Source organism: Budorcas taxicolor, chromosome 15, assembly GCF_023091745.1.
Source record: "Budorcas taxicolor isolate Tak-1 chromosome 15, Takin1.1, whole genome shotgun sequence".
Taxonomy (NCBI): Eukaryota; Metazoa; Chordata; class Mammalia; order Artiodactyla; family Bovidae; genus Budorcas; species Budorcas taxicolor.
The window spans coordinates 52,918,069-52,935,747 of record NC_068924.1 but is presented as its reverse complement, the minus strand read 5'-3'; the positions used below and the strand labels follow the sequence as shown (position 1 = coordinate 52,935,747).

The window sequence follows — 17,679 nt, the reverse complement described above, 5'->3', positions numbered from 1 at the left end:
TCGGCAGTGAACCTGGGAACTCCCTAGAGGGGAGCACACTGGAGCCTGGCACGGAAGGTCATGCGGTGCTTCAGCGACTGGAGGTGTGGAGGGAATAGTGTGCCAGGAAGGGGAACAGCATGGCAGAAGAGCACAGTCTGTGTCTGGGGATATGGGGCCATGGCGTCCTCCCAGGCACAGGGTCCCTATGAGGACTGCATAGGACAGCGCAGTCTAAGGGCATTACAAGGTGCCTGGCATGCAGAAAACGCTCACTCAGTGATGGAGCAGATGAAGATAAAGGAAGCTGGAAGGGTCACCTCAGCCACATCATAGGGCCCTGCATATCATCCTGAGAAATCATGACGTGTGGCAGTCAGAAGGGCCCTCAGCTGGGAACTTGGTCCTTCAGGACCCTGGGGACAGCTAAGGTGTTTCCAGAGGGGAGCAGTGTGCCCACAGCTGAGCTGGAGTCAGGTTTACCCTGCAGCATGTCTCATGTGGGTCAGAATGAGGAGACAGGGACCAGGATGCCGATGCTAGGTCCAGGGAGAGAGAAGAGGTGCTGAGGGCCCAGATGAGGTGGGCAGAGGGGCTGGACAGAAGAAGGTGAAGGTAGGGTGTCTGGTGACCCCTTTAAAAACTTCACCTGGTTCAGTTCAGTTCCGTTCATTTCAGTCGCTCAGTCGTGTCCAACTCTTTGTGACCCCATGAATCGCAGCATGCCAGGCCTCCCTGTCCATCACCAACTCCCAGAGTTCACTCAGACTCGCATCCATCGAGTCAGTGATGCCATCCAGCCATCTCATCGTTAGCACGATCTAAAAGCCCTGCTTCAGCAGCCACTCTGGACATGACCGGGCTGGGATTTAAAGGTCATGAGGGAGCAAGTCAGGAAAATCTTGTCCACTGAGTCCCCCTGAGACAGCACACATCCCTGGCTAGAGCCTGGGGACCAGCCAAGGCTTTCTCCATAGGTTTTCCTAGCACATGGAGCCATCAGCAGAGTCCTTTAAGGAGTCCTTAAGCCCAGATCTGAACACAGAAGTGGAGCCACTTCTCTGTGCAGCTGACCCACCACAGAGACATCACAGTCCCAAACCCTCTCTGCCCCTTCAAGGATTATTAGCACATCAGGCATGCACTGACCCTCCTGTAATGGGGTCCATCTGGGGGTCTGCTATGGCAGGCACAGGGGGCCCTTGGCAACGCGGTTGGATCATCCTGTCCCCGTGACTTCCTTAATCCTGATACAGGAAACACTGTGGATGAGGAACAACTCCAGGAGGCCAGGGCAGCAGCCTGCAGATGGGGGGGAACGCCCTCCAAGTTTACCCAGAGCCTTGCTGCAGTGCGCACCAGATGGCCTGAAGAGCAGTGCTCTCTTGTGTTTACTGCCAGGAGCTAGAAGTGGGTTACACACCCATCCCCAAGTGCAGGGAAGCAGACACAAGAAGGCCTTTGAGTCAGGCAGACTGCGGTCCAGTAACTGCCTCACCGCACACCAGCTTCTACTGACTTGGCGTTCCTTCCCTTTGTTGTGTGCTCAGTTCCTCATATTCGGCATGGGGTGAATAACAGTGACTGCTCAGGGTGTTCACAAGCTAAAGCAGGATTAGATGCTTAAAGGGCTCAGCCTTCTAACAAGTAGGTGTTGGGCAAGTGTTTGTTAAGCCTTCTCCTTACCTGCCTTGAGTCTCGGCTGCTCCCGCTGCCCCCAGTCAGCCCCTTTCCTATCAGGGCACTCAGCAGGGTGCTGGGTGCCTCCCATCCATCTAGGGAGGATGGAGTCTATGCAAGCTGGGTGACTTCACATGTTCACCCTAGGAAGGGAAACTTCCCAACAAGGACTTAAGACCTGCAGTTCATGGGTTTTAGGGGAGGTGGTTTAAGCAATAATCTGCCTGCAATGCGGGAGACCCAGGTTCATTCCCTGGGTTGGGAAGATCCCCTGGGGAAGGAAATGGCAACCTACTCCAGTATTCTTGCCTGGAAAATCCGACGGACAGAGGATCCTGGCAGGATACAATCCATGGGATCACAAAGTCCGACACAACCGAGCAACTAACGCTTTAAGTAATAATAGAAGCCCTACATATAAGCAGCCTTCACAAGTCTCTGCAGTAGAACAGAACACTTGATTTTCTTTGATCCTCCAAATACTTCTTGGATGTTTTGCTGTGCTTTGCAGGGCAGCAGGGAAACACAGGTAACAGAGCTTGGTACCTGGTACAAAGGGCCTCTGGTGAGGGCAGGAGCCACGCTGGTGAGGCCATCATCATTTCAGCATGATGGACACTAGATCGAAGTCTCCGATGTTCTCTTGTCTCCAAGGAGCAAGCACTGCCCCATTTGGGTGGACAGGAGGGGCTCAGAGGAGGGCCAGGAGCTGACCAGAAAGGAACTCCACTAACAGCTGTTTCTAGTAAATGCCTACTGAATGCCAAACCCTTCAGTCTTAATGAAGAATATAGGAAAGACATGGAGTATGGCTCTGAATGATGGCCCAGGGTGAGGGAAGGGCCCTGGCAGGGAGGTGGGGACTGGGGTCCTCACGCAGCCAGACCGCTAACCTGCAGTCTGCCATAGGAAAAGGTAAAGAATATGGCTCTACAGCCATGCAAATGGGACCGGACTTGAAGGAGAGTTCTGTTCTGAGTTTTCTCTTAAGTATCTTATCTCCCAAGAGAGACAAATAGAATCATGAAAGAATTAAAGCATCATGAGAGTCAGACAGTACAGTAGAGGGCCCAGGAGCCAAGAACTGGGAGACTTTGGACTGAGAAATCCAGGAGGGGGTTCCCGGAAGAGGAGAGCCCTGAACTGGGCCTTGAAGAATAAAACTGGGACGGTCCACAAGGAGGTGATACTATCAGTGGAGGAATAGGAACCATGAGTCAGCTCACTCAGCAGTGTTCAGTGGCTCCCCAGGCCTCGAACAAGCATCCTGATGTGGCATTCCAGGCTCTGGAGCCTGCTCCCAGCTCCTGCCCACTCAATCACCTTGCCGTCCCTCCAAGAGCCCCAGCCGCCCACTCCCTGAGCGTGTCACCTGCCCTCTGAACCTGTCCCACACACCTCACTGCTGCCCGATTCCCCCCACCCACTTCTCCATCCGCATCTTTCAGTGCCCCTTCCCCACCTGACCCCTTAGAACAGAGCATCTTTTCCCCTCTCTCCTTCTGGACTCTGTCCCATTTGCTTCATTCTGATTTTTCTTGGGATCCCACATGGACAAACCCTGACTCACTAACTGTAGAGACCTCTACCTTGGCTTCCTCCTCTCTGTGGGCCGCGTGCCAAGTCATGGCTGGAGTCTGGCAAATGCCAAACGAATGACTGAATGAACACGCGGGAATCTAGCTGCACAGAAAGGGGAATTGATGTTGACAGGGGACCATGAAACTCACGGCCAGAGACACTAGATGTGACTGACCTGGGAGTGTGGCCCACACTGCTCTGGGTGGAGCATCTGAGGGCCAGAGGAGCACAGGTATTCTCTGTCCAGTCTGCATCATATAAAGCCTCCAGGGCGTTGCAGACAGCAGGCCCAACCCTACCCAGGCAGGGGCCTCGGGCACACTGCAGCTCCAGCACATTCTCCAAGTACAGTGGGAAGGAGGTGGGCTGTGGGGCCCAACTGACCTGGCCTGAGAATCAACTCTGCTGTTTGCCAGCTGTGTGGCCTTATGCAAGCCACTTAACCTCTCTGAGCCTTGGTGACCCTCTTTCATAAAAGGAAAAATAATACTACCTCCTTTCAAAGTCATTGTAAGGATTATAGAAAATATACAAAAACAATCTTCCAGCTTATAAGAGGTAACAAATGAATGGTACGTAATTCTTTTTTTATGACATATGATTAGTTATTCCATGTGGCTGGGGAAGGCTTTGTGAAGCATTCGAAGAAAGTTCTAGGTAATAAAATTTGGGTTTAAACCTAACAGCCTGTCGTAACTGTGGTGAACTTATTATGAGACTCATTAACACATCCCACATAGAGATGATGCACCGAAGTTGTTCAAGACCAGGGTTACTGAGCTGTCCGCTCAAGGACACGTCCCATTGATAATGCTCACAGTGAGACCTTTGCCAGCCACTGCAGAGAGAAAGCTGTGAAGCCCGGCCTAGGAGAGATGACCCAGAAACAGTGCATAGGGCCGGTGTATACCTACCTCAACCCTCATTCTGTAGCAAGCAGGCAGAGATGGGAGCAGAGAACCCAGGTTTCTGCCATCATATTTCAGGAGCCAGGTTCTTATTGCTTTGGCTACTGGGAGACCTGGGCCAAGTATCAGGGCTTTGGAACTGAGGGTGGAAGGAAGGAGGGAGGGCCTGGCACCTGAGGCAGGTAATAGTGATCAGAGACCCAGCTACAACCCGAGCCAGAGCTGGGCCTGTTGTGGAGGCAGAATGGCTCAGAAGTCAGGTTGTGGTAATGGGTTGAGTCTACAGAGGTGTAGGGAAGAGGAGTGGAGAAGGAAATGGCAACCCACTCCAGTGTTCTTGCCTGGAGAATCCCAGGGACGGGGGAGCCTGGTAGGCTGCCGTCTATGGGGTCGCACAGAGTTGGACACGACTGAAGCGACTTAGCAGCAGTAGCAGCTGCAGGGAAGAGGAGAGAACCAAAAAGCTCTCTAGAAGCTAAGTAGGTGTTGTCGTTAACAGAATCAGGAGGGTCTCAACCCTCCTCCTAAATCCCCTCTCTTCCAAGGTTCCCTGGCTCATAGGTAATATCTCCTCATCCCATCCCACAAACCCCCAAATCTCTCTCTGAGCCTGGCCTCCCCCAGCTCAATGGAGTTCAAGTCCTGCCCATCCCCTCGGCGCTGTGTTCCGAGCCTATCCCCCACCTTCCCAATTCAGGCCTCTGCTTTCCTCCCAGCTCCCTGCACAGCTCTCTTGGCCTCCAGCCCCACCCCTCCACTCTGTCCCCATTCACACCGCTTCCAAAGTTCTCTTCCCCAAAAGGAATCTGGCCACATTCACCTTGAACTCGTTTGGCATCTCCCTGTTACAGTCCAGACCATCCCCTCGGCCAGACTGGCAGGAACTTCATGACCTACCAGCCTCTCATGTCCCCACCAGGTTTCAGCCCTGTCACCTCAGCTTCCCACGCATCCCCCTGGGGGGCTGCGCCTCTTTGTGTGCTCCTCATCCTACCTGGAACCCACCCCTTCTCTTGGTCAGCTCCCACCAACCTCTGTGATGCCCTCCAGAACCTGTCCTTCAATTCCCAACCTGGCCCAGGAGCTCCTCCCCTGTGCTCCCAGACCCTTCTCCTACACGAAGCCTCCCTTATTGTCCTCCCATCCCTCCCACTCCCACGCCTTGAGCTCAGCATCCTAAGCAGACCTAAGCACTCAGTACATGTTTAATGAATGAATGAATGAATGGTGGGTGAGTGAGTGAGAAGGAGCAGCGAGGGAATCCAAGAAGAAAAGATGACTTGGCAGGGGAGACAGAATGATTTGCTTTGAGGGACACTGAGTTTGAGTTGGTGGGGGCATCTAGGTGGAGGTCCCAGCTGCACTGGAAAGGTGAGCCTGAAGCTTGGGGAAGGTCTCTTAAGAAACTGTAGTCTCTCTGTTCACACGTGAGCCTGTGCCCCTCGGGAGCTCAAATGACCAGCTCAGTGTTGCCAAACCAGCTGTATCAACTCAGAGAGCCTCAGAGCCTGAAGGATACTATAAAGAAATCATCTGGTCAGCCTTTTTTTTCAGACAAATGAGGAAACTAAGACTCAGGGAGGGGAGAAACCTGCTCCGCAGCTACCTAGAGGTAGAGTGAGGGATAGAATTCGTGTGTCTCCATCGCAGTCTGAGCACTCTCTCTACTGTCCCCTGGGGCCTCTTGTTGGTGGCACTCATGTCTGAGCCCCGAAGGAGGGAGTTACCATGAGGATGAGAGAGGGCACTGGAGAACCTAACTCGACAGATAGTCGTACACTGGCTCTTCCTCTCCCCCAGCTTCTCACACCCCCAGATGAAGGGAAACCTGATAAAAACCTCAGAGCCACAGAGCTTAGGCACTCGATGTCTTGCACTCAACAAACAGGACAGACCCGGTGGCCTCCATCAGCAGTGATATTAATTTCACCCTGATTTGAACATTGTCACCATCTCCTCTCCAGTCCTGTAACAGATCAGAAACCAGGAGAGAGAGTGCTGTGAGCAAGCAGCCTGACACACTGACCGTAAAAAGCAGCAGATGGGGATCACTGGGGGTAAGAACCAACAGCCATTTACACCAATCCCACCAAGATTCTCCTGTACATCATATATCCTAACACAAGTCCTCATGGTGACATCCAGCTGTGTTCCGTACATTTCACTTATGATAGGCATTTAGACATTTCATAAGGATTTTCATCTAAAGTGATTGAGATTGTTAAGTTTCAGACAGCACACAAAAATCAAGCCCTCTGCTATCACAGGGAGGAATAAACTTTAAGGATTCAGGTTTACAAAATGTCTTCATCACAACAAAGGAAGGAACAGAACTGGCATTTTTTGTTTGGCCACAACCTACTGGGTACACCGTCCATGTAACAGTCACAACTCTCTCACCTCACACACAGCAGCATTGGGTCGTATATGCTGAACTCATAAGTTACTGAAGATTGAGTCTTCAGCCTCATTTTCAGTTCAGTTCAGTCACTCAGTCATGTTGAACTCTTTGCCACCCCATGGACTGCAGCACACCAGGCTTCCCTGTCCATTACCAACTCCTGGAGCTTGCTCAAACTCATGTCCATCAAGTTTGGACACCGTCCAACCCTCTCATCCTCTGTTATCCCCTTCTCCTCCTGCCTTCAATCTTTCCCAGCATCAGGGGCTTTTCCAGTGAGTCAGTTCTTCATATCAGGTGGCCAAAGTATTGAAGTGTCAGCTTCAACATCAGTCTTTCCAATGAATATTCAGGACTGATTTCCTTTAGGATGGACTGGCTGGATCTCCTTGCAGTCCAAGAGACTCTCAAGAGTCTCCTCCAACACCACAGTTAAAAAGCATCAATTCTCCGACACTCAGCTCTCTTTACGGTCCAACTCTCACATCCGTACATGACCACTGGAAAAACCATAGCCTTGACTAGACGGGCCTTTGCTGGCTGATTTTACTATGCTGCCTAGGTTTGTCACAGCTTTTCTTCCAAGGAGCAAGTATCTTTTAACTTCATGGCTGCAGTCACCATCTGCAGTGATTTTGGAGCCCCCCAAAATAAAGTCTGACACTGTTTCCACTGTTTCCCCATCTATTTGCCATGAAGTGATGGGACCGGATGCCATGATCTTAGCTTTTTATCTTTTTTTTTTCTCAGCCTCATTTTAGATAGTGTGAAAAGGAGGCCCAAAGATTAGAACTGCTTGTCCATGATCACGCAGTGGGAGCTGGGAGCCTGCACACTTTCTCTGAGGTACTACTGCTGTTGCCACAATCTACCTTGACTGGGCCAGAAAGAACGCTTACATTTATGCCAGAGGAGAGAGAGTTCACTCTTCGGCCACACGTCAGTCAGAACGACAGGCACTAACAGAGAGCTTGCTGTGCTTGCAGCTCTGAGAGAAGGCCCTGCTGCTAGGTAGAGGATGTATCGAATCACTTAGCTTTTCTTTGATTTGCAGGAATGAATTCAGAGCATGGACGGACATCAAGCCTGTGAAACCCATAAAAGCGAAGCCTCAGTACAAGCCCCCAGATGATAAGATGGCTCATGAGACCAGCTACAGTGCCCAGTTCAAAGGGGAGGCCAATAAGCCAACCCCAGCTGACAATAAGGTCATTGATCGCAGAAGAATACGCAGCCTCTACAGCGAGCCATTCAAGGAACCTCCAAAGGTGAGACAGATCTTCTGGGGACCCATCAGCAGTCTGACATGGGAGGGGTTAATGGTAGCAGAGATGGGGGCGGGGCTACTGCCAACTCTGGTCCTTAACCTTCTAAAGTCCCTTCTTTCCGTCTTAGCATATAGAGACAGAGTGGCTTCTTACCGTGAAAGTGAAAGTTGCTCAGTCGTATCCGACTCTTTGCAACCCCATGTACTATACAGTCCATGGGATTCTCCAGGCCAGAATACTGAAGTGGGTAGCTGTTCCCTTCTCCAGGGGATCTTCCCAACCCAGGGATCAAACCCAGGTCTCCCACATTGCAGGCGGATTCTTTACCAGCTGAGCCACAAGGGAAGCCCAACCTTTGCTAAATCAAAAGGAAATTTCTAAAGGAACATTACCTAAAACAGGGATTCCCAGGTGGGTCAGTGGTAAATTCAGGAGACTGCCAATTCAGGAGATTCAAGAGACGAGGGTTTGATGCCTGGGCTGGGAAGATCCCCGGGAATAGGAAATGGCAACGCACTCCAGTATCCTTGCCTGGAGAGTCCCATGGACAGAGGAGCCTGCTGGGCTACAGTCCATGGGATCATAAAGAGTAGGACACACCTGAGCGGCTGAGCACACATTACCTAAAATGAAAACAGCTTAAAAACTGTTAGATTTCCAGAGAACTAGCTTCTGATTTTGAGAAACTCAGAAAGAAATGGTAGAAAATCTCACCTGGGCCCTAAACCCCCTTGTTTTAAAATAACTGTGCTTTTGCCCCTGAAGGGCTAGCCCAGACATGGGGGCATCCTCGCCTGACTTCTTTCCCACCCAGCCCCTGCCTCATCCTCTGCTCCAATCACTGGACACTTTCTCACCTCCCGAGTCCCTGAAAATCACCTGCTCTTTCTTATCCTTTCCCTCCATCCAGCAGCAATCCTTAGTCTGTCAGAACACACCTGTCACATCAGCTGCAAGAAGTGTTCCAAGTAATCTGTTACTATGATGAACAGTTTGTGAATGATTTTCGTTTCTAAGTAAGATACAGTGGATTCAGGTGTTTTCCTATGAAGACAATTTTTGTTGTTGTTGTTCAGTGACTAAGTCATGTCTGAGTCTTTGTGACCCCATGGTCTATAGCACACCAAGCTTTCCTGTCCATCACCATCTCCCAGAGTTTTGCTCAATCTCATGTCCATTGAGTCGGTGATGCCATCCAACAATGCTTTGCCTTATTTGTATCCCTATGTGCAATCACGAGAGGGGAAAAGCCTGTTGGATTCTGCTGTTGAGGCCAGAATCACACATGCCGTAACTTATTATATGATATCAAGCCACATGGAATCATGAAAATATCAGCTCTCCTTTCTATAATAGCAGAAAAAGTCTGAGAACCTATGTAGCCTTTGCTCTGCTTTGACCTAAAGTCTTGCAGTCCAGCGGAGTTTCCTCTTTGGTCCAGGACCACTGGTTTACAGGTAAGGGAATTACCCAACCCAGTCTGCCTGGACTATTCCAGTTATAACATTAATGGTTCCATAGTCCATGAAAGCCCTCAGGCCTAGGCAAGCCAGGATGATCTTATTTATAGGTTGACAGTGACTGAGAGCCCCTGAACCTCACTGAGTGGATGACCCAGCTGGTGAGGCCCCACATCATCTCTGTCCCCCTTCTACAGATGAAGTGGGACTGAGATGTAGGGTTGGCTCTGGACAAAAGATTCGAGTGGAGGAAAGAGGGAAGATTGGGGAAAGGAAATCCAGAGATGGGTGGGAGGAGGGTAACATATTGGGGGACCATATCCAGTGGCCCAGAATTCTTGAGAAAGAGAAGCCACAGCCATCTTCTAGGAATCGGAGGGAAGAACTAGCAGAGAAAGCTTGGGGAGAGTGAAGTGGGCTTGAACGGCAGCTCTGGAGAAGACCATCTGGGGAGCCAGCCAGGGAGAAGGAGGGGACGCTGAAGGCCTCACTGGGCGAGACTGCCCGCCCAAGCCTCTCGGTGAGGACGTCCTTTCCCCGGAGCTCGGAAACAGGGAAGATCAGCTGCTGCTGTGAATGAAAGACCAGAATCCTGATGTCTTCCATCAACAAAGGTTGATTTCTTATTACCAGGTGTCCACCGTGGGTGGGCTGCAGCTCTCCACGTCCACACCCCTTCAGGCTGAAACTCAGGGTGAGGAGCAGCCTCTCTGCGGCAGAGGAAAGGAGTAGGTTGGGCAGCGTGGGCCGACTACCTGGCCTTTTGTCTGGAGGGGGAGTCCTCACCTCTGCTCACATTTCATTGACTAAAGCCACTCCCGTGCCTGCCTGAGTTGAGCAGGATGGTGAGGTACAATCTTCCCACGGGGAGGGGCAGCAGGCCAGAAATACAGTCCAGAGCCTTGCGGGGGAATGGGGGCCAGAGCTGGCATCAGAAGCCAGAGTGGCTAGAAAGTGGGCAGCTAGAACGGGGGACCAGGGGCTCCAAGTGAGAGATGCCAGGTGACCAGGCATCAGCAAAGGGGCTTTACATGCCATGCTTCTCAGAGTCCTGCGCTTTCATTAAAGTTATCTTTTCACTAAGCACATCTCTCTAAATTCTCCCTCCAAATCCCGCCCCTTCTGTGTTTCTGTTTGCGGTCTGTCTGTCTCTCCGTGCAGGTGGAGAAACCTAGTCTCCAGAGTTCCAAACCAAAAAAGACCTCAGTGAGCCATAAGCCCCCGAGGAAGGCCAGAGACAAGCAGGGGGCGTCGGGCCGGGCATCCAAGAAGAAGAGCGCGGAGGGTGCGCGCCCCGCCCCGCCCACCGCCGACAAGGAGCAGAGCGCGGAGATGAACAATAAGCTGGCTGAGGCTAAAGAGTAATGCACTGCGCTTCTCTTTCTTCTTCTCTTCCCTTTTTTTTTCCTTTCACTAATCAACAAAAAAGGCCACAAAATTGATTAGAGGCTTCCCGTCTGCATGGGTCCTGAGTGTTCTAGGAGCTCCTTGGTTTCTCTGAGCAGGGGGATCCTATTTCAGAGACCAGGTGACCTGCCTCCTGTCCAGATCTAGACAGGGCCACGCCACGGGGCCCCTGGACCCGTCAGCGGCTGACTTGCAGGGCAGTGCCTCCCTCCGGGCAGGGGCAGGCACGCCTGGTGAGGCAGGCGGAGGACACCGGAGGAACTGCCCTTGTACTTCGACATGAATGTGGGGCATCCTCCTCCTGTTCCACCCCAGCATCTGCGCCGGTGATCAATTTTGAACTTAGGTAAAAGGTGTTCTTCTCCAAAATTCGCAGTTATCATGTGCTATAGAAGCCTGACCTGGGCTTCAGCAATTGACAAGATTTGTGGAAATATTTTAAAAAAAAAAAATTTTTTTTTTGGCCTTAATCTCAATAAAATGAGTTGTGTTTGTTAAGTAATTTTTTCATAGACTCTTTTGCTTGAAACAGATAACTACGTTTAGTTTCCTACCAGTGGGCTTTAAACTCTATGCTGAGTAAGAGATGTGCCAATGATGACCAAAACGACGCCAGGGCAAAATAGTTAGGTGTCATAGGTACCCTCCAGACATCATAGGAAGGTGACAGAAATGAGACTGTTTTCCTGTTAACCCCCAACCTATCCAGTGCTGCTGATTTTGCAAAGTGACTGGTTAAAGGGACTGGAGGAAGGAAGTTCAAGGTGTAACGATAGTGTGTTTAGAATGTGGCTTCTTGCTTCTGAGAAACACATAGCAGGAAGCAGACATAGCGGCTACTGTGTCAGTGGTTACTGTCCCTGCCTGGACTGTTCTTGCCCTGTTTCTCGGAGAGGACGGAACGTGCTGAACTTCAGGTTCTGGGAGATTTCTGTGACTTAGCCTAAGACAAGGAGTGTTCCCTGCTCGGTAATTAGCAAGCTTTTTTTTTTTTTGTTTTAACCTCATTCCTGAAGAAAAGCAGCTCTCCCTGTATTGTGTGTCTTGCGTCTGTGTGGCCAAAGCAGCCAGGGGTGGCAGTGCCACCCCAGCTGTGCTTGAGTTGTGTTGTGGGCATTAGTCAGGGAGTCGTGGAAAGACACCATATACCTACCGGAACAATTACATTTGCAAACCCCACGGCGTGTCCGTTCCTTGGTACCCTTTATTTCTCATGTATGCAGGGTGCTTCCTGTCACCAGCATTCTGAAATTGCTGGGGCCTCTTCAGGAGTACTTTTGTTTTGTCCTGAAAGCGATGAAGAGTGAAATCCTCACAGTTCCCTACCTCAGAAGTCCCTTTAGGTCCTTCAGGTTGGGGGAAATAGAGCCTCCACAAGCTCTCTCATATTCTGACTGTTCAAGTAGCAAAATCCCCATTTGCACCATTTTATTTGTCCCCTTTGGGCTTATTAATATGTCTCTTGTAAATTAACTGAGCCTTCACTATGCAGGCCCTATTTCCTAAGAGGACAGGACCTGCAGAAACAAAGCCCTGGGCCAGGCAGGCCTTTCTGCCGTCTTCCGAAAGGCAGTTCCAGAGAAGGAACTGTGAGGATGAAGAACTGAGGAAGGTAGACGATGTAAGTGTCAGTGTTTGTGAATCACAGATTTGGATGCCTCGATGGAAGGGGCTAGAGTAGATCTGAGTACTGATTCAGGTGTTTGCTAGCTGGTCTAAACAATGTCAGAGAGCTCCATCAACAGGACCTTAACTTTGTCCAGGAAATTTGCCAACCTACGTTCGTTCTCTTGAGATATCTGATATTCATCAAACCTGTTGATGTTAGCCACAGTTTGAATTTCTCCATAGAATAGTCATCTGGTTTTCTTTGCAGATCAAGTAAACCAAACTTTACATCACACAAGGGACCACTCCCTCAACATTCGATTGTTCAAGGCCTGTGTGCCTGACCGGGAGCTGGCCATGATGGGCAGTGTGTATAAATCTGGCTCCACCACAGCACCACCAGGGTGCATAGGGCTTATCCCTGTGTCTCTTCCAAGTTTGTGTTGTCCAAACTGTAGTGCCTCCTGCCCCCTTGCAGCCCCAGGCACCGAGCTTCCTCCCTGCCCCACCTGAGGCTTTCCGGGACCTGTAGGGTGTCTCTTCACGTCTTCAGTCTGCCCATCTCTTTAGCCTCCTGCTGAGAAAATCTGTTGGTAGTTCACTTTGACTCTTGAATGTGTCACTTCACTGGCAAGAAACCTTTGATTTCTGCTGTTTACAAATAAAACTCAGTCGGTCTTGCTCTGCACCCCAAACATGCTGACTGAAACTGATTTCAGCCTTACAAGCAGTGTTTCTGTCTCACCTTTCTGAAGGCGGCCAAGCTTCAAATGCCTGTTCGGCCCATTTTTGTACACTTCCCTATGGTTCCCTGAACCCCTCTGACGAAAGAGTGAGGACTGGAGCCTCCCCCGCATCTGCTTCACTCGCCCGCAAACCCGAACCCTTGCAGCTGTGCGTCGGGTCCTTAATGCTGTCCCTTTTCCGCTGGTGCTCCCATGATGCCTTTGCTCTCAAGGCAGACCGGAAGCATCTAATTACGATTTTGTGGCCTGGGTTTTGTTGCGTACCACAGATTGTCTATGTATGTGTAGCGCACACCTTTCTTTGGTGCTATTTCATTCCTGCTGTTAGTAAGAAAATGACAAAAATATTCATGTATAGCCAATTGATTGTGCCGTGCTTGTGGTCTGTGCTTGCTAAGAAACAAACAAACAAACAGTTTTTCCAATTATAAATAAATGCTAAAGACGAACACCACTTTCTTGATCTTATTTCCTTGGTAAGGCCCAGCTGAGTAGGTGAAGGAACCACCTTTGGCCATTTGAGCTGCTCTCCCCGAGAGGAGCTGTGCCCTGCAGTTTCTCTGGGGGTCCTCCATAACACAGCTTGACTCTTTTAGATACTTGCCTCTCAGATACTAATTGCAAGCAGTCAGAGCTAAGTGTTGGGAAAGGCGACGCTGGACCAGGAGACCCAGTGGCCAACAAGGTAGTGTAACGATTTGATATCCTGTTGCTGGGGGTGAGCGGCCAGCACGGCCTTTCCAGCTGGGAGGCTGGCCCCTGACCCCCACCCTCTTCCTATCATCAACCTGCAGGACTCTGTTCTGGTTTTTCTCCTCCCAAGGGATGGCAGAGATGCCTTCCCATGCTCATTTAATCTGGTCATTGTGGAGGCTCCACCCCTTGGGGGCTAGCTCACTGTGTGGATTATGGGGTGACGGCCTTGGCGTGTACCTAACGTGGGAGTGTGGAAACTGCCATAAGAGAACCCGAACAAGGCAACAACAGACCGGGTAGTGGGGAGCTCAGATGGAGGTCAGGATTCTTCCCACCAGGAATGGAGAATCAGAAAGCTTCATGATGAGTGGGGGGAGCTTGGAGAGTGGGTGGGATGTGGGTGTGTGGGGCATGCAGGGGCTGGCCTACAGGCAGGAGAGCAGAAGCATGGGCACCCCAGAACCAGGGCCAAAGGGTGCCCACCTTGATATCCTTCTGCTGAAACGGGAGATGAAAGATTCTGTACTTCGGGATCCCACTTCCTTTTTCCAGTACGCGTTGATTGAATACCTATCAGTGGTGGGCATTGTGCCCTGAGCAGAGAACCAGGATGGCTGAGACCCCCACCTCCAATCACAGTGAGACACGAAGAAGGAATCTGTTCTAGCAGATTCCGTGTGTCAGTGGATGGGCAGGTGGTGACCAAGTGAACAGAGCCAGGGCTGGCCAGAAGCAGAGGTGTGGGGGCCCCACACCAGGCGAGCTCAGTCCTGGGGAGTGGTTCATTCGGGGAGGGTCAGGGCAGTGTTGCATCCTGATGCCATGGCGGGGGGTGGGGTCACTAACCAGGGTCTCCATCCACACCCCCAGCTAGTACCCCACCTGTGCATGCTCCTATCATTACGCTGCTCACCCTCACCCTCACACAGCACCAGCCACAAGTCCTCCGTTGCCCTAGGCTCGGAGCTCTAGGTTGGAACTCATTCTGTTGCTGGTTCTCAAAATCTGGACTTTGGGGAGGAGCTGTGGTCAGAATAATCAAGGGTCACATATATGAAAAAATAAAAAAGCATTATATATTTGTTTTCCAGATGAACAGAAAACATTCCACCCACCTGCCTGCTTTTGTATGAGGCAGAAATGCAAAATACTGTTTAATAATAAAACACATAAAAGTATACAATTTAAGTCTCTTTTGATCAGTTAAGAATTTTTTTTATCAAAACTAGTGCTTGAGAGAGGTGAAAAGGCAGAAGAGGCAGAAACAGAAGCAGAGAGAGAAGACAACACGCTGAGATTAACCCAGGAGAAGGCGAGATCTCTCGGAATCAGAGAATGGGCAAGGGTGGGCAGTGGAGGAGCAGGAAGGTGGGCACCACTCAGTGGTCAGGCTCACCCAGAGCCTTGGCCTCACTTCCACTGTGCTCTCTGATGCTTCCCAAGCCCAGGAGGCAAATCCTCACCCATTACTATCACCACCTCTCTGAAACAGCAAAGTTAAAACCAGCCTCTGATTTTGAAATAGGTTCCCAATGCTATTAATACATTAGTTGTAAGTGTAGTTTAATCCTTCCTTAGAGTTTGTGTGTTCTTAGTGAAGTTCTTCCCTCCTTGTTTGTCCACTATGGTTTAAAAATGCACAGCCTGCTTCCTGGAGACTCACAGGGACTGTCCAGTCTTCTTTAACAAAGGCTGTGAACCCCCTCTGTCTGTCATGGTGCTTTCAAGGCTCTCTCCCTGCTAAAATGCCTTAGGGCAGTTTACATTTTCAGGACCTCAGATATAGAATGTTTCTTTCTGGAAATGGGCCATGGACTATCTACAGTTAAGGGGAGACCCTACCACAGTCCCAGCTGAGAACAGCAGGGCAGGAACAGCGGTGGGCTTGTTGGTGGTGAGAGCCGAGCTGAGACAGGAGAGGCAGCAGTTCCCTCCTCGGCCTCCCCTCACGCAGAACCGGGCACGTGATCCAAAGCTCTCCATCCCACTGCCATTAATGCATCAATCCTCATGACACTAGACCGTCCTAGAGTAGCTCTAATACCAGAATTGCCTTCATCACGTATTTGCTTCCTCAGCATGTGAATACAGGTTAACAGTGGCAGTGCCCTTAGCCCTTTACCAGATTCATGGATGGAAGTCGGTGCCAGGTAGGCAAGTCTGTGACATACACTAAACTCCCTGAGCTTTGGTGTCCTGCTCTGAAAATGGGGACACTAATACCCACCTCAGGTGAGAGGAGTGAGGATGAAATGACTTGATGGCTCTAGGGAACCCATAGTGAGCACTACGTAGAGCTCATTTCAGGCCCCTCCACCTTCCCTGTACAGTACTGGAGAGGTCTGTGATCTTCATCTCTTCATCTTTCTGATAATTAATCTCTGACAATATATGAAGTGGACTGAGGCAAACACTGATTAAGAACACTTTTGTAGAACTCCAGCTACTGAATTACTTTGAGTCCACAAACCTAAACAGTAGCATTCTAAGAATTTATATTTACTGATTGCTTACAAAGCATTCCCTTCTGTGTGATCCCACTGACCTTTCCTGATGTAGTGAGGCAGGCATTTCCACCAGGTAACACAGGACCAGGCAGCTCAGAGGGAAGGGTGTCTGCCTGCGCCGCAGCCTGGACTGCATCTCCCCTCCCAAGGTGGGGCGGGCAGCCTGAAGGGAGACAGGGTTCAGATAAGGTGGATTCCTAACTAAGTTATGTCCTCCCTCCCTCGAGGGGCCCCATCTGTTCCGGCATCTGCAGGCTCACCTAGGATCCCCTTTAAATCTTGGGAACTAGATACAAATGAGGGGAAGTAAGAGTTGGGTGAGGTCTTCACACACAACTGGCTCAAACATCCTGAATGAACTGACCAATTGTCTCTGCTAAATATATAGGTATTCTCCTTGGGGTGCTAGAATAACTGACCAGGTGACTAAAATGCATGGTTACTGAATACAGAATGTTCCGACAGTTTTCATTCGTAAAAAATACACTTGGTACCGGAGATACCAAGATAAAACTGGTGTCCAAACCTGACAATGGAGGGCTTTGCTCAGAGACCATCACCTCATGCTTTTTATTTCAGTGGAACTGAGCTTAACTCTGTGTCCGTTGTCCTCATATAAGTAGCCCTCAGTCGCTGGTTGATTTGGTATTGTCTATATCTATCTCAATCCAAACATCTTATCTGGGGCCAAGGGAGCTTCAGATACTGAGATACACAAATTGCTGTCACTGGTACTGGTTTAAGCTGCCAGAGGGATCTATAGGACATGCAATTCTGACCATGTCACATCCTGCTTTAAACCATCTGTGGGCTCCTCTCGGCCTGCAGAAGCTTGTGTCTGCTCAGCGCACCATGCTGCTTCTCACCTCCATGCTTTACCCACGCCGCCCCACCTGCCCAGACTGCCCTTCTCCTGCTTCTCCACCCGGCTAACTCATCCTTCAAGACTCCGCTCAGGGGACAGCTCCAGGAAGCCTTTCCCGCACCTCCCAGGCTGGGTAAGATGCTCCCTGTGTGTTCTTCATCATGGAACTTAGCACATGTACTGTGTCTGCTCATATCTGTGTACGTGTCCCCCACAAGAGTGTGCTCCCGTGGGGCAAGGACCCAATCCTTCTGCTCATCTTTGTAGTCCTGGCTTCCGGCCCATTGTCTCCTGCAGATAATGTCTTCTAAAGTGCTTGTTTAATGAAGAGTGAGTGAATGAATGAACGATGATATTCACCGTCTACCTCCATATCCACCGCCATGCCTCCACAAGGCTTTATTCTGCCTAGTAACTGGCTCTGCTCACATGACAGGGGTGGTTTTGAGAAAGGTCATGGCAGCAGGAGAGCACAGAGGTGTCAATAGCTGGTTTTAAAAAGGCCAGACTCCAGGTCAGCCCCCCTGTACTTTATATGGATGCTTTTCCTAAACAGTCCTGGCTTTATAAACA

The 17,679-nt window shown here is 50.4% G+C and overlaps 1 protein-coding gene across 1 annotated transcript in view; it reads left to right on the top strand.

Moving 5' to 3' along the window:
• The window catches only part of MAP6 (microtubule associated protein 6), an 80,210-nt gene that overhangs the window by 50,847 nt on the left and 11,684 nt on the right, over positions 1-17,679 (top strand). The window contains exons 3-4 of the mRNA XM_052653320.1: positions 7,604-7,817; positions 10,439-10,638. Coding sequence (XP_052509280.1) covers positions 7,604-7,817; positions 10,439-10,638 — 414 coding nt within the window. The remainder of the gene's footprint in view (positions 1-7,603; positions 7,818-10,438; positions 10,639-17,679) is intronic.